This window comes from Phasianus colchicus, chromosome 8 (assembly GCF_987193195.1).
Source record: "Phasianus colchicus chromosome 8, bPhaCol1.hap1.1, whole genome shotgun sequence".
Taxonomy (NCBI): domain Eukaryota; kingdom Metazoa; phylum Chordata; class Aves; order Galliformes; family Phasianidae; genus Phasianus; species Phasianus colchicus.
In genome coordinates, this window is record NC_143443.1 from 22,511,492 (window position 1) to 22,524,766 (window position 13,275).

Sequence of the window (13,275 nt, forward strand, 5' to 3'; positions counted from 1 at the left end):
ATTCTGCTCCTCTCCATTTCAGATTGGCAGCAGTGATGCAGGCTGGACCCTGGGCTACATGCTGAACCTGACCAACATGATCCCCGCGGAGGAGCCTCCTGCACCTCCTCTTTCCTACAGCAGCTATGTGGGGCTGATGGTTCTGTGCTCCCTTGTGCTGGTATCAGTGATCCTGCTTGCCTGGCTTCTCTTCCACAAGCCCAAGTGCCTGCAGAAAGGGATCGTCTAGGAAGAGCTATGCAGGAAGAGGGGCCCAGCTGCTCAGGGCTAGGAGCCCACTGAAGACCAGGCTGTAGTGCAAAGTCCCTCTCTCTGAAGCTACTGACTGTGTACAACAAGGGCATTTGTCTCTTTTAAATCTCACTTGCACTGACAGATGTTGGGACACCAGGCTCGCCACCTCTATACCATGGACAGACAAGCGAGCGTTCCCTTCTTGAATGGGTCGTATTTTCATTCACTGAAACTCTGCTGCTTGTTTTTTTTTTTTTATTATTGCCTTGTGCATAGCATTATGAAGAGAAAAGCAGCACCAATCTTTGGGAGCCAGTGCTCCTGCAAGAGTAATCTCAGGGTCCCACGTGCCACTGAGCTCTTGGGAGTGATCACACAGGGTGATCCAGCTCCTCCTCTGCTGAAGCTGTTCCCAAGAGCCATTCCAGCAGGGAAACTGCACCAGCACACCTCTGCTTGCCAGGCGTGGTCACTTGTAGCCAGCTAGCCCTCAAAGGCTGGTCATGCTCCCAAATGTCACTCTGGGACATGAAGGGATGGGAATGAAGAAACTGAGCGTGCTGGTGGTTATCAGTCCTTAGCTGAGCTCTGGCAGCGGTCTGCTCCTTTCACAGGTGGCAAGAAGCCTCTTTCCCATGTCTTCCTGATGTTTTTGCTGGACCAAAGCTGGCTCACTGTTACACTGAGCCATTCCTATGTCCCTAGGTTGACTGTATATCAAGACATGAGTTCCCAGCCAGACATTGCTGATTACTGTAGGAAAAGCTCATCCTAGCCAAGGATTCTTGACGAGTAGTGAGCACATATATCTACAGGAACTCTGATCTGATCAGCGTGCCTACAAGTATACACCCACTAAAACAATCCACTGTCACTGTGCTGATCATACAGCAGTCTCTGAGCTAAGGAAAATGTTTTTTGGGCCATTTCCCTTTATAAAAAGACAGCTGGTAAGAGCTAGCATGAGTGTGCACACAGCCACTCTTTCCAGCAGCAAAAGCAAGGAAAATTTGCCTTTCTTTCCCTCATGGCTTAGGCTACTCCCCAAACAGTAACACCAGGTGCTATAAGTGCACTTACCACAGCCCATCTTCTAGCGCACAACTAGATGGTGCCACTGATCAGGTTTATGAATCACTTTCTTCTGTTACCTATTCTGTGGTCTGAAACAGAGAGGTAAGTCAGCAAGCAATTTTTATGGCAATTGGAAATCACTGTACCTGTTTTCTTGGGAGGTCATCTAAGAAACCTCCTAATGAAACATACGTGCTGGCGGCCAAAAGAAAGCAGATACTGTGGAGAGAAAGGCATGGCATAGTCACCTTTACCTGTTTCCCTGAGCAAAGCTGCAAGAAAAGCAGGAGATGCAACCTGGATGAAGCTTCCTCCTTTACGCAAACACAGATGTAGAGCTCAGGGCTTTTGTGCTTTCCCAGCTTGTCCTTCTACACAGTGCAGGCTGGAAAATGTCCCTTCCTTATTTCTAGTTCATGCCTGGAAGTAGGAGTCATGACATACTGAAGGTAAAGGGGAAAATATACCCTGTCCTATGGTAAGATATTAGGGCATTTTTTCAAAAAATGTCTCTTTGCTCTGAATTAGCCGGCTTTAGCTTCTGATGGACCTTGATCTGCCAGTTTCAAAAAGACTGACTCTTTGCTATCTAAATCCCTTCTATCCTTGTTGGTGCTTGGAAGTCAGCTTGGAAGTATCATATTAAATATTGACCTTCATTCTGTTAAGTGCTTTGTCTTGACTCACGTATAGCTCTTGAGTCAACTTCCATACAATTTTGTACATCTGAAGTTTGGGACACCGAAGGTTTCAGCAGCAAGTGGTAGTGGATGCCCTAACACTGTATATAAAAGTAATACCCCCTGTTCTCTTAATCTATACTTTTTTTCCTATTCATATAACTCAGGGTCAGACTGTTCACTTAAGGTTTTATAAGGAGCTGTTTTGTTCAGTTTAGCTCTTGCAAGTTGGCCTTATTTTCCTACCATGGCAATCCAGAATGGCTGCTGTCTCGTGATGTACATCAGTCTTTTGTCATGAGACGTTTTGCCTTCTGCGTGGCTCTGCTGAAACACATACTGTTCTAAGAACATTTCTCTAAGTGATCGAGGTCAACCCACAGCTGACATTTCCCCATGCTGTTTGTTCTTTTTCCAGTTTGTTTTATCTGCAAACACAGAGATGTGGGAATTCATCTAGACATGGAGCCTTCTTTCTGTCATTTTCACCAAGGACATGTATACAGATGAGATTTAACAATAATCTTTGGTCAGGGTAAGAAGGTAGGAGATCTCATCATGGAGCAGGCAGCTGCCAGTGCTGCTTAGCTTTGTCTGGCAGATCCATCAGGAAGTTTCTGAAACAGATGCAGAAAATCCATGTGGAAACTGGCATGGAGAGAGCCTGTGCCAGTCTGCTGTTCTGGTCCCTGCTAACGGTTTATGCCAGAAGAAAGGAGCTGAAGTACAGAACCTGTGAGGAAAAGCTTCAGCAGTGCTTTGTATCTTTACTTGCAGGTACTACAGTATTACCATTGTAAGCCTTTGCTTCTGGAGTTAGGTGACTGCCTGGTATTATGGCTTTCTCCTATCTTCTTTCTGTTCTGTTCACAAAACAGCAACAAATCAAAAGGTAAAATTCCCCAAAGGAGATAAATGCAATATATTAACTATGTTATTTTTAAAACTTTTAGAATACATTTATGAGATAATCCTCAGAACTAGTATTTCTGAAGGGATACGAGCTATGCCATTTAAATCACCAAGCAAGCTGAGGCTCCAGGAATAGGTTGGCCAAGGGCATCCTACTGTGGCGAGACCCATATCACTCACTGGCTGTGCTTGAGCTTTCCCAGCAAAAGGCATGGTTCTTCTCAACAACCTCCTCACCATTGCAGGACTCTGTCTGTGGAAGCTGCCCAAAACCCTGGTTCAGATATGAGATTTAATGAATGTTAATTTCCTTGCTTCTGTGCTGTGTCTGACTCAGCAGTGTGTGGCTCAAGTGTATGTTCCAGAGTCACTCAAGGACTTCATCCACCGTGAATACTATGAAAGATAGTGGGGAGAATTTCCAAATATGTCCAGTGTTAGTAATGTCATATCATTTCTTTTCTTAATACAATTGATCTGCCTCTCTGATAAATATCTGTGCCTTATTTCTAATTTGCTAGACTCTGGCTTTAATTTCCAGCTCCTAGCTCCTGTTCAGTTTTGCTCTTCTGGGTTAAAACATATTTTAACACCACATGTTCTTGTCTTGCATATATTTATATGCTACTCAGCTATACTGGGCTGTCCAGACCCCAGCCCCTGGTCTCTCCTGTCCCTGTGTTTTGTCACCAGGAGCCGTGAGAGGTGCTGCAGGGTGAGTGGCATGGCATGGGGGCTAGGATGTTGAACAGTACTGTTTGGGAAGGTTCCTTGCAGGTGACTTGCTCACTTGGCTGAGCACAGGAGCAGTCTGACCCCTCTGGGACTGATGACTTCCACATCCATAAGCTCTCTCCCATTCACCTCAGGGTTGGGTCAGAGGCAAAACTGTCAGTGACATTCTGGGGGAGAGAAGAGAAAGCTGCTGGGTGGATGCAGCTTTCCCATCCCTCTTGCAGGGAGCAGCCCACTCTGCCCTTCATTCCTCACCCAGCACAGCCAGCTCTCCCCTCTGCATGGACTGAGGACTTGCAGTCCCTGTGCCCTGCCACTCGGCTGTGCAATTCATGTAGCTTCACCGTGGTGAAATGGGTCTCAGTTTACTCTGATACACACACCGATCTCTGTATCCTTATCACAATAAAGACTTCTTAATCCATGCCAGTGATGCTCTCAGGCTGCTTTCCAGAAGATGGGACTGACCCAGGGGTAGGATGAAGCTTTTGGCATAGAAGATGGAAAAGTCTTGAGGTGAGGTTTCCTCTGCTGCCAGCTGCCTGCTACTTTTCTGTGTCAGATCTGGAGCTCCTGGTGGCTGGAGGGGCAGCATCCCCTCCTGGCATAGCAATGCACTGTGTCCCTTCCTACCTTCAGGCAGCTCCTGAAAGGCACCTAGTGCCAAAATCTCATCTTTTCTTGGCTTCATTTTATCCTGACTTCCCCAAAGCAGTTTGTCCACCCCCACCATGCAGGCCTGCATTCCTCTGTCCTTGCCATCCTTCTCTCTCACCCCAGCACCATTGGCTCTGTGCTTTCATGATCATCCCTGCAAAACAGGTGAAGGATGCAATGCTGTACCTCTTGCTTCAGGGCCACAGCTCTGTCTGCACGCTGCTGCAGCCCAGCCAAGGCAAACATGCTTGTCACCACTCATTTTTCTTTCGGTGTGCACTCTCCCCATTTTGCTCATACAGCTCTTATCTTGAATTTTCCTCACATTATCCAGCCCTTCTCTGGTAAAAAGATGGCCAGAATGAAATCTCAGGCACCACAAGGGATCTGTCCAAGGCCAGGATCCTGTCACCTGCACAAGCAGAGGAGCATGGGGTTAAGGGCTGGAATGAAGGAATTGCATTCATCTCCACTTCTCTGGTGTGGCACAGCACATTCCTGCTTGTGCTCCCCCTTCTGCTTCAAAGTTGCTCCATCTTTGAACATCTGGGGAGAGGGTATGATTTGTCCCAGATGTATTTGCTGCATTTTCCAAATGATGTCTTTGTTTACTTCCTGTGCTGTTTCTATGTTCTATGTTGTTTGTTTCTGCTTCCATCAGTGTTTTAATATGTTGGATGTGTGATCAAATGCCTGCATCTGGCCCTGTGTAGTTATCCAGGCTGCGGATGCCCTGTGGATGTTCCCCGTGATTTCATCCCATTCCCTTTTGCTCTCACTGAACTCTCAGCTTTGATGAGGTAATTTCATTGTGCGTTATGTGCAGAGCTATTTCCTTTTGTTTGATTCAAACCTGCTGCCTGGTGGTGGGCTGCCTCCATGCCTGTGTTATGGATAATGCTGACTAATTCTCCAGACCCATCATGCATAAGATGTGTTCTCCACCCACCCCAAATCTTGCTCACAGCTCTTTTTAGGATCCAGCATTCTGCCATTTCTTTTTCTTGTTCCCCACGTCAGTGTCACCCATTTCCATAGGAAAGTGTGCACTTTTCCATGTGTCCCCTGGCAGCACCCTTATATCTCAGCCTGCCACTGCCCCACCATATCCTGCTTACAATGGCTTCGCAGTCTCTGCTGCTTCTCCTTGGCTTCCTATCAGTACAGGGAAGAGCTGGCAACCCCAGGGCCATTTTGCATTAAATAACAAAAGACACTGAGATGCTGATCCTATGCTTAGATGTGCGTTGCTCTGAGGCTGAATGGCAAACAGGGAAGTGGTGGAATGGAACTAAGTGGAAGAAGGCATTAGTAGGATAACTACTATCCTTCCAGCCTGCACTGATTGCATTGAAGCTATGAGCAGGCATGTCTTGTTATTATCACGGACAGAGCAGCAAAGCTGCTGTTTTGAGTGTTTTAGCAACACTGAGTCCATCCCTGGGCAGAGCAGCATAGATGCCTGCACACCCCTTGGGCAAGAACGTTTGTGGCAGAGAGGTGAAGGGGAACTGGCTTCCTCTAAATCCAGAAAAGCTCTGCAACTGTTCGTAGCCAGACTTTTTCAGTTGCATTTAAGCCTTAGGGCTCTCTTCTGCCCGGTGCATGTCGGAGGGCATCATCGTGCCTCCTCCTCGCATGGCAGAGCTCTGTACTGCGGCATCGCACCTCGCGCTGCTCTCTGATTGCTGCTCGCGCAGAAAGGTACGAGAGTCCGACCTTGCTCCTGTCCTCATCCCCATCCCCGGCCCCAGCCGTGCGTGCGGGGCTAGCCGGGGCCGTGCCGACGCGGTGCCACCGCCGCTTCCCCAGGAGATGGGGCAGGAGAGCAGCGCTGTTTGGAGCGGGGCCGGGGGGAACCGCCCGTGCCGTGAAGCCCCCGCCTCGCTCGGCTCTGCCCCCGCGCAGGGGCTCGGTCACGGCGCGTCCCCCCCGTGGGGACCCCGCTCCCTCCCGGCGAAGCGGCCCCGCGGAGCCTCCGCTCCTCTCCGCCCGCTTCCAGCCCTGCGCTACCGCCTCCTGGGGCGCGAGGTCCTGTTTGCCGTCCGGTTAATGAGTGAGCCGCACTCCGCTTCCCCGACGGCGGAGAGTGGGCCGGCAGCAGGCGGCCGGGAGAAGCATCCCTGCCCCCGCTCCCGCCGCCCCCCGCCCGCAGGTGCAGGGGGCTGGCACTTGGCGGGGGAACTGGAAAGAGCTGGTTCCAGTTTGCACTTTAGCTCCGGGCGGGGAGGAGGGAGCCGGGGGCCGATGGCGGGGTGGCTGCGGCCGCTCGCCGGGACCCTGCTCCTGCTCGAGGTGGCGGCTGCCGTCAGCTTCCTGCACCACCGCTACGAGGAGATGGTGCGGGCTCTGTTTCGCGTGCAGAGCGAGTGTCCGTACGTCACCCGCATCTACAGCATCGGACGCAGCGTCGAGGGCCGCCACCTCTACGTGCTGGAGTTCAGCGACTACCCCGGCATTCACGAACCCCGTAAGTACGGGGACGCGGCGACCGGGACGGGGCGGCCCCGACAGCGCTAAACGCTGCCACGCGGCACCACGAGTCGCGGCCAGGAGCCGCCTCTCTGTCGGGATGGGACTCCCGGTGCCGGAGCTCTGCCTTTGGACACGCGGCCCCGGCGCGTACTTTGGCCGCAGTTCTGTTTATAAGTGCAGGATGACGCAGGAGAGCTCGTCCCAGCACCCACCTGCCCCGTTCTGCCCCCAAACCGGGCAGAGGTGGGAGGGAGGAGTGCAGTCCTTCCTTGTCCAGGCTGCACGGGGTGGTGCTGGGCCCCCGCAGATCTCCGGGCACGCACCCGGTGCCGAGTGGCCCCGCTGCACCTTAGCAGGAGCACACGGAGATCTGGGCAAGATTCTACCTGCCTCTTGCAGTATCTTTTGTCTTCTCAAACCTTTGCTTGCTCATCAGCGCGGGGGCTCACGCATCCAGGCAGCGTGGTCCCTTTGCCAGAGTTCTGATAATGCTCCGCTGGGCTTTGCTTTGGCAGAGCCATAGGATTGCAGCTGGGAGGGCTGCGGGAGGGCACCAGGCAGAGGCTCAGCTCGACCTGCACCTAGTTCTCAGAGCAGCATGGACTTGTGGCCCTGCTTCTGGGTACTTCCACATGTATAGTGTCTTTCAGACTTTGCAGGCTCCTTTGAAGCCCATGGAAAGTAACTGTGAAAAGGAAAACTTTAAGTCAGCTGGCTAATATGCAGTAATTCAGGCTTCTGTGTCTGTGTGGATAATGCTTAGAGGTCTGTGTATCAAGAAAGGCCGACAAGTCCTGCTTCAGACTCAAGGCAGATGAGGAATCCCTGCTGAGACCTTTTTTTAAATGAAGGCAGCACATAACCTCAAGATGTTTTTATAGATTTAATAACTGGATTACCTAATTAAGTCAGTTCTCAAGTCTCCTGAAACCTAACCAGGTCAACACATATCGCCCACCCGTAATGTCCTTCGCTGAGGCATGGCAGTCCAAAGGTCACTGGCAACAAATATGGAAAAGCAACACCTTGTGCCAAAACTAGGATTGTTTTAGCATCTGTCTTCAGCACGTCTGGAGGCACTGAGATTTCTGAAAGTACTGCTGGGTTCAGAAAGCACTGTTGGGTTCTGGAAGCAAAGTTGTGTTCTGGAATCATGGTTGGGTTCTGAAGGCATTGTAGGGGTCTGGAGGCATGGTTGGGTTCTGAAGGCATGGTTGGATTTTGGAGGCATCATTGCGGTCTGGAGGCATTGTAGGGGTCTGGAGGCATGGTTGGTTCTAGAAGGCTGGTTGGGTTTTGGAGGCATTATTGGGCTCTGGAGCACAGTTGGGATCTGGCAATGTGGTTGGGTTCTGAAGGCACTGTTAGGTTTTGGCAGTGTGGTTGGGTTGGGAAGATGTAGAGTTCTCCAAGCATGGCTGGGTTCTTGAAGCACTGTTGGGGTCTGGAAGCAGGAGGCACCCAGTGAGCAGGTGACTTTTTTTCCCACATTGTCACAGACCCCAGAAATCACTGCTGGTGGCTGAAAGCTCAGTGCAACAAGATCCCCTGCCAATGCCCTGTTTTGTCTGTACTGTTCACGTGAAAGTTGGACTTCTTTTTTAAGTGAATTCTCCCAGTATCTCTCACTCTGCCAACACTGGTTGCATGCTCACTGCAGAGGCAAGTAGCAGCCCAGTGGTGAACCTGGGCTATGGCAAAACAGAGAGCAGCCCACATGAGGATCATTCAGCCATCCTCACTAAATTCTGCATTTTCCAAGGGAAGAGGCCATCTTATGCCATTCACTGGGGGACCCCTGGGCTCCCTGCAGTGTGAAGGGGCTCCCCAGCCCCATCTGATGGTGCTACTGCTGTGTTGCTCTCTCCAGTGGAGCCGGAATTCAAGTACGTGGGGAACATGCACGGGAATGAGGTGCTGGGCCGTGAACTGCTGCTGCAGCTCTCAGAGTTCCTATGTGAGGAGTACCGGCGGGGCAGTGAGCGGGTCACCCGACTGCTGCACGACACGCGCATCCACATCATGCCTTCCATGAACCCCGATGGGTACGAAGTGGCTGCCAACCAGGTACCAGGCAAGCGAGCGCTGCTTCCAGATGGTAGGGGCAGAAAAACCCTACGAAATGGGGGGCTTCTGCGGGTCTGCTTTGCTGTGGCAGTGCTGCCCCACTCTATTCTCACCCCTACAATGCCCTTTGCCCCACAGGGCCCAGATGGCATTGGGTACTTGACGGGGAGAAACAATGCCAATGGTGTGGACTTGAACCGCAACTTCCCTGACCTCAACACGTTTATGTACTATAGTGGGGAAATCAGCGGGCCCAACCACCACATCCCACTGCCCGACAACTGGAAGAGCCAGGTATCAGCCTGCAACACTGCAAGTACTGCGGCATCCTCCTACAGCACTGACATGCTCATCACAGCTCTTCCCTTCTGCTCTTCCCAGGTGGAACCCGAGACATTGGCCGTGATCCAGTGGATTGGCAGCTACAACTTTGTGCTGTCGGCCAACCTGCACGGCGGCGCAGTGGTGGCCAACTATCCCTATGATAAGTCTCAAGACCAGCGGTTCCGGAGCCACCGGCGCACGGCCAACACACCCACCCCTGACGATAAGTTGTTTCAGAAGGTAAGGACAGGATGCTGGTCCCAACAGCACTGGTTGTGCCTGTGGTTTTTCTCCATTGTTTGAATGTCCCAGAAAACTCTGCCTTCAGTCTTCCATTAGGAAACACAGAAACCCAGCACAAGAATAGGCGTTAGAACAGCTAATGAGAAAAATAAGCGTGAGCTGGAGCTCAGCCCTCCTGGGAAGTACAGGGCTCGCCAGGACATGATGGGAGCAGGGCTGCAGCCTGGGGAGGAGGCGAGCAATCCACACACAGCCTCCAAAGTCAGAAATGCAATGAAATAACAGGGCTGCTGGCAGAACGAGGTTGTGCCAGCATCTGAACCATACCATCACGTATAGAGTGTGCATTAGGAGACTCAAACAGCAGTTGCTGTTCAAACTGTCTTTGAGGAGAGGCTTTGGATCCACTGTCCGAATTTGAACCCTGCCTTCATATCTAAAAATAAACAGCAATCTTTGAGAAGGACATAAAGGATGCCAGAAACACAAGTTGCCCAAACTTTCCTGATACACTTTCTCCTGGCCACTCTTTTTCAGCTAGCCAAGACATACTCGTATGCCCATGGCTGGATGCACCGCGGCTGGAACTGTGGGGACTACTTCGTCGATGGCATCACCAACGGGGCGTCCTGGTACTCGCTCAGCAAAGGTAGGGCAGGCAGTAGCGGGGTGCAGTGCTGGCAAGACATCCTAGGGCTGTAAAGGAGAGAGGGGCAATTCTGGTAGAAGGGCTGGGACATGGGGATGAACACTGCATTCCACTGGCCACCGGCTCTCCTCTTCCAGGCATGCAAGATTTCAATTACCTCTACACCAACTGTTTTGAGATCACCCTGGAGCTGAGCTGCAATAAATTCCCCCCCAAGGAGGACCTGGAGAGGCAGTGGATGGCCAACCGGGAGGCTCTTGTTGCCTTCATTGAAGAGGTGAGGAGATGATCTGGGACCTGCACCCCTCTCCTGCAGTTCAGATGGCAGGGGAGCAGCAGGCACTGGGAGCGCTGGAGTGGGGAAAGCCAGCACAGCCAGGGAAGGGGAAAAGTGGAGCCATTCGCAGAGCTCTGCCCTCCTCCAGCACCCAGAAGTGCCCTCCTGAGCATCAGAGGGGCACTGACCCAGCACTGTCTCCCTCCCTACAGATTCACCAGGGCATCAAAGGGATGGTTACTGACGAGAACAACAATGGCATTTCAGGAGCAGTGATTTCTGTCCAGGGAATCAGTCATGACGTCACCTCTGGTGGGTCTCCAGTCCTCATATGGTGCTGCTGTGCCCTGCAGCTCCCAAGCTGCCCTCTGTGAACCTGCCCGTTCGTATCAGAAGTTTGGCTCTGTCATCCTTGCAGCTCTCCTGCAGGTTCCCCTCCACCTCCTCCCCACCGGGCTGAGCCCACCTCAGCCAAAATGACACAGACTGCTTGTAGTCGTGACTCAGATTTGCAGTGCACATGCAGTTCCCTAGATGGGCATATACTCAGATTCTCTCAGTGATCCATAACATGCTGCTCCCCGCTGTTGTCAGCTCCCATCCCTAAGCACCACAAAGTGCTCCCAGGGGTTCCTTACATGGAAAGAATCAAGCAGAGGAGCAGCCAATCTGATGGGAGATTAAAGCTGCTGGTAACCCAAATGCAGCCAAATTATATGTGATGGGAAATAAGGGTTGTGTTCTGCACAAGGAGTCAGACTGGAGCCATGGATGCCCCTAGGCCTACTCCTGTCTGACCAGCAATACTGAGATCTGTGAGATCTGCATCTCCCTGCCGAGAGCAGTGCAGCCAATGCTGTCATGCACTGTTATTTGGTGTTTATTGTGGGCTGACCTCTGCTGCATGGCTCTAGGGAGACATCACCTGCAGGCTGCCAGCAGAAATCTGGCCTCACGTTGCCAGCAGATTGAGAAAGAAGGCTAAAAAATGCTGGGGGTTTGGAGGACACACATCCTCAAGGATGGGCACTGAGGGAGTGCTGCTGGAATTTCTCCACATCCTGAGAGCTTTTTCTTCTCACCTTATGTTCCAGGCGAGATGGGGGATTATTTCCGGCTGCTGCTGCCCGGCACTTACACCATCACAGCCTCAGCGGAGGGCTACCAGCCTCAAACGGTGACAGCTACCGTGGGCCCAGCTGCACCTTCACTGGTGAGTCAAACACAGGACTCCAGCAGCTCCCAGGGTGAAGGCAATGCCATGTGCCCCTGTTTCCTCACCAAGCAGCCTCAGCTGCACTGAGCTGTTGTACTGGCTCCCATGTCATCTGCCCAGCTGGGGCTGCTCTCCAACAGGGCCCTCCTGAGAGCAGCCTGTGCAACCCGAAATAAGTTATAAAAACAGTGGGTGGTGAACCCTTGCCTTGGGAACAGAATGGGGCCTCAGACACAGGTTCTGCTGAGGATGGGTGAGAGCCCCCCAGCTGCAGCATCCCGGAATGTCTGGTGCTCTGTGCATGCACTGGTCAGGCTCTGCCTTAATTACACTGCAGTGGTCTCCCCTTTCTCTGTCTCTTCATCCCACCCTGTCCAGCCTCTGAGGTCCTTCCAGTGCTGCTCTTTTCTCAGCATTAGAAACCTTCTAATTTTCAGCCTAAATTTATTTATGGTCAGTTTATCCCTATTTGTTCTCATGCCAACAGTGTGCTTTAAATAGCTCCTCTTCTTCCCGGGTATTTATTTCTCTATGTATTTATAGAGAGCTGACAAGCCCAGTCCTGGTCTTTGTTTTGCTGGGTTAAGCACCCTGCTCTTTGGTTCTCCTTTGTAACAGGTTTTCCTTTCCCAACATTACCTGCTTTGTTCCCTGGTGGTCTGACTTTGCAGCCCACCTGTCCCCATTTACCTCCGCCCCTTCCCTACCATGAAGGGATTTGTTTGCCTTGTTCCAGCCCTACCCCACAGCCATTTGTTTGATCCTTTTTTGATTGGATGGAAGTTTCTCTCTTGGATTTTCTTTTTGCCTGGAGCTACCAGAAACAGTCATTACTGAAAGATTGATTAAGCAGGATTCAGCTAATGGGATGCAGTTGAAAAGGTCTGTTTTGTCCTAAGCTGTTTTGTGTACTAAACACTCACAGAGATGCAAAGCAGTGCATTTTTCCGCTCTCTGGTGAGAAAAGATGAAGAACAAGCCTCACTCAACCACTTGCCTTTCATAGCACCAATTTCCCATTGTATCCCAACACTGATTGAGCCCCCAGTTGAGCAATGTGTGTCTTGGCCAAGAGCTAGATTGGAAGACATCAGCAGGTGCAGGTCCTGCAGGGCCAGCACTGTTACATGGGTGGTGTTATCCTTTCTACAGGTGCATTTCCAGCTCAAACAAGATGTGGTAAAAAAGGCCCCAGAGCGGAAAGCCTCAGGCACACGCACAAACAACAAAACCCTTCAGAAGAAGGTAGTGCCCAGAGCTGTGCGCCGAGGGACCCAGAGATGAGGATGACACATTTGTCTGAGAGCAGAGGGAGGGAAGCCATTGTACAGGGCCTGGATGAAGACTCCAGCCAGTGAACTTTCCATCAGTCCAGCATTAAACTAGCCCAAGTTATTAGGTTATTAAATATGAAATTATTTAATCCCTGAGCAAGCTGTGAAGTAATTCTCAACAGAATGCATTTGGGCAGTGTGTCTGGAGCTGCTATCCTGCCCTCAGGCCATCCAGGAGAGCTCTGCTCCCTTTGCTCCTGACTGGTCACTGCAGCTCACATGAGATGTTCAGACACTGGTGCATGGCAGAGATAATGAGTCCAGGCAGCAAGTTCTGCCCTTGCAATCCAGGCACGTGGATCCTGGCTTGTCCATGCTGTGAGCTTCACCCTCAGGTAAGGACAGTTGTCTATAGTTAGGAGAAGGATAGTTTTAAAGCAGTTACTTGTCCAGCTTCA

At 51.4% G+C, this 13,275-nt stretch overlaps 2 protein-coding genes across 8 annotated transcripts in view; both read left to right on the forward strand.

Annotated features, from left to right (window-relative positions):
• ENTPD1 (ectonucleoside triphosphate diphosphohydrolase 1) overlaps positions 1–3,393 on the forward strand; it is a 29,754-nt gene extending 26,361 nt beyond the window's left edge. For all 6 annotated transcript variants that reach the window (XM_031597698.2, XM_031597699.2, XM_031597700.2 and 3 more), the window contains exon 10: positions 23–3,393. In XM_031597698.2, coding sequence (XP_031453558.1) covers positions 23–229 — 207 coding nt within the window. In that variant the 3' untranslated portion in view covers positions 230–3,393. The remainder of the gene's footprint in view (positions 1–22) is intronic.
• Positions 3,394–6,357: 2,964 nt separating this feature from the next.
• On the forward strand, positions 6,358–12,966 carry CPN1 (carboxypeptidase N subunit 1). Of its 2 annotated transcripts, none has more exons than XM_031597697.2 (9): positions 6,358–6,762; positions 8,638–8,834; positions 8,973–9,128; positions 9,216–9,398; positions 9,939–10,050; positions 10,188–10,327; positions 10,540–10,639; positions 11,422–11,540; positions 12,696–12,966. In XM_031597697.2, the coding sequence occupies exons 1-9, from the start codon at positions 6,540–6,542 to the stop codon at positions 12,825–12,827; spliced, it is 1,362 nt and encodes a 453-aa protein (XP_031453557.2). In that variant the 5' UTR covers positions 6,358–6,539; the 3' UTR covers positions 12,828–12,966. The 2 variants fall into 2 exon arrangements, with proteins under 2 accessions (XP_031453557.2, XP_090001421.1); XM_090145295.1 differs by lacking the exon at positions 6,358–6,762 and adding an exon at positions 7,934–8,037.
• The last annotated feature ends 309 nt before the right edge of the window (positions 12,967–13,275 follow it).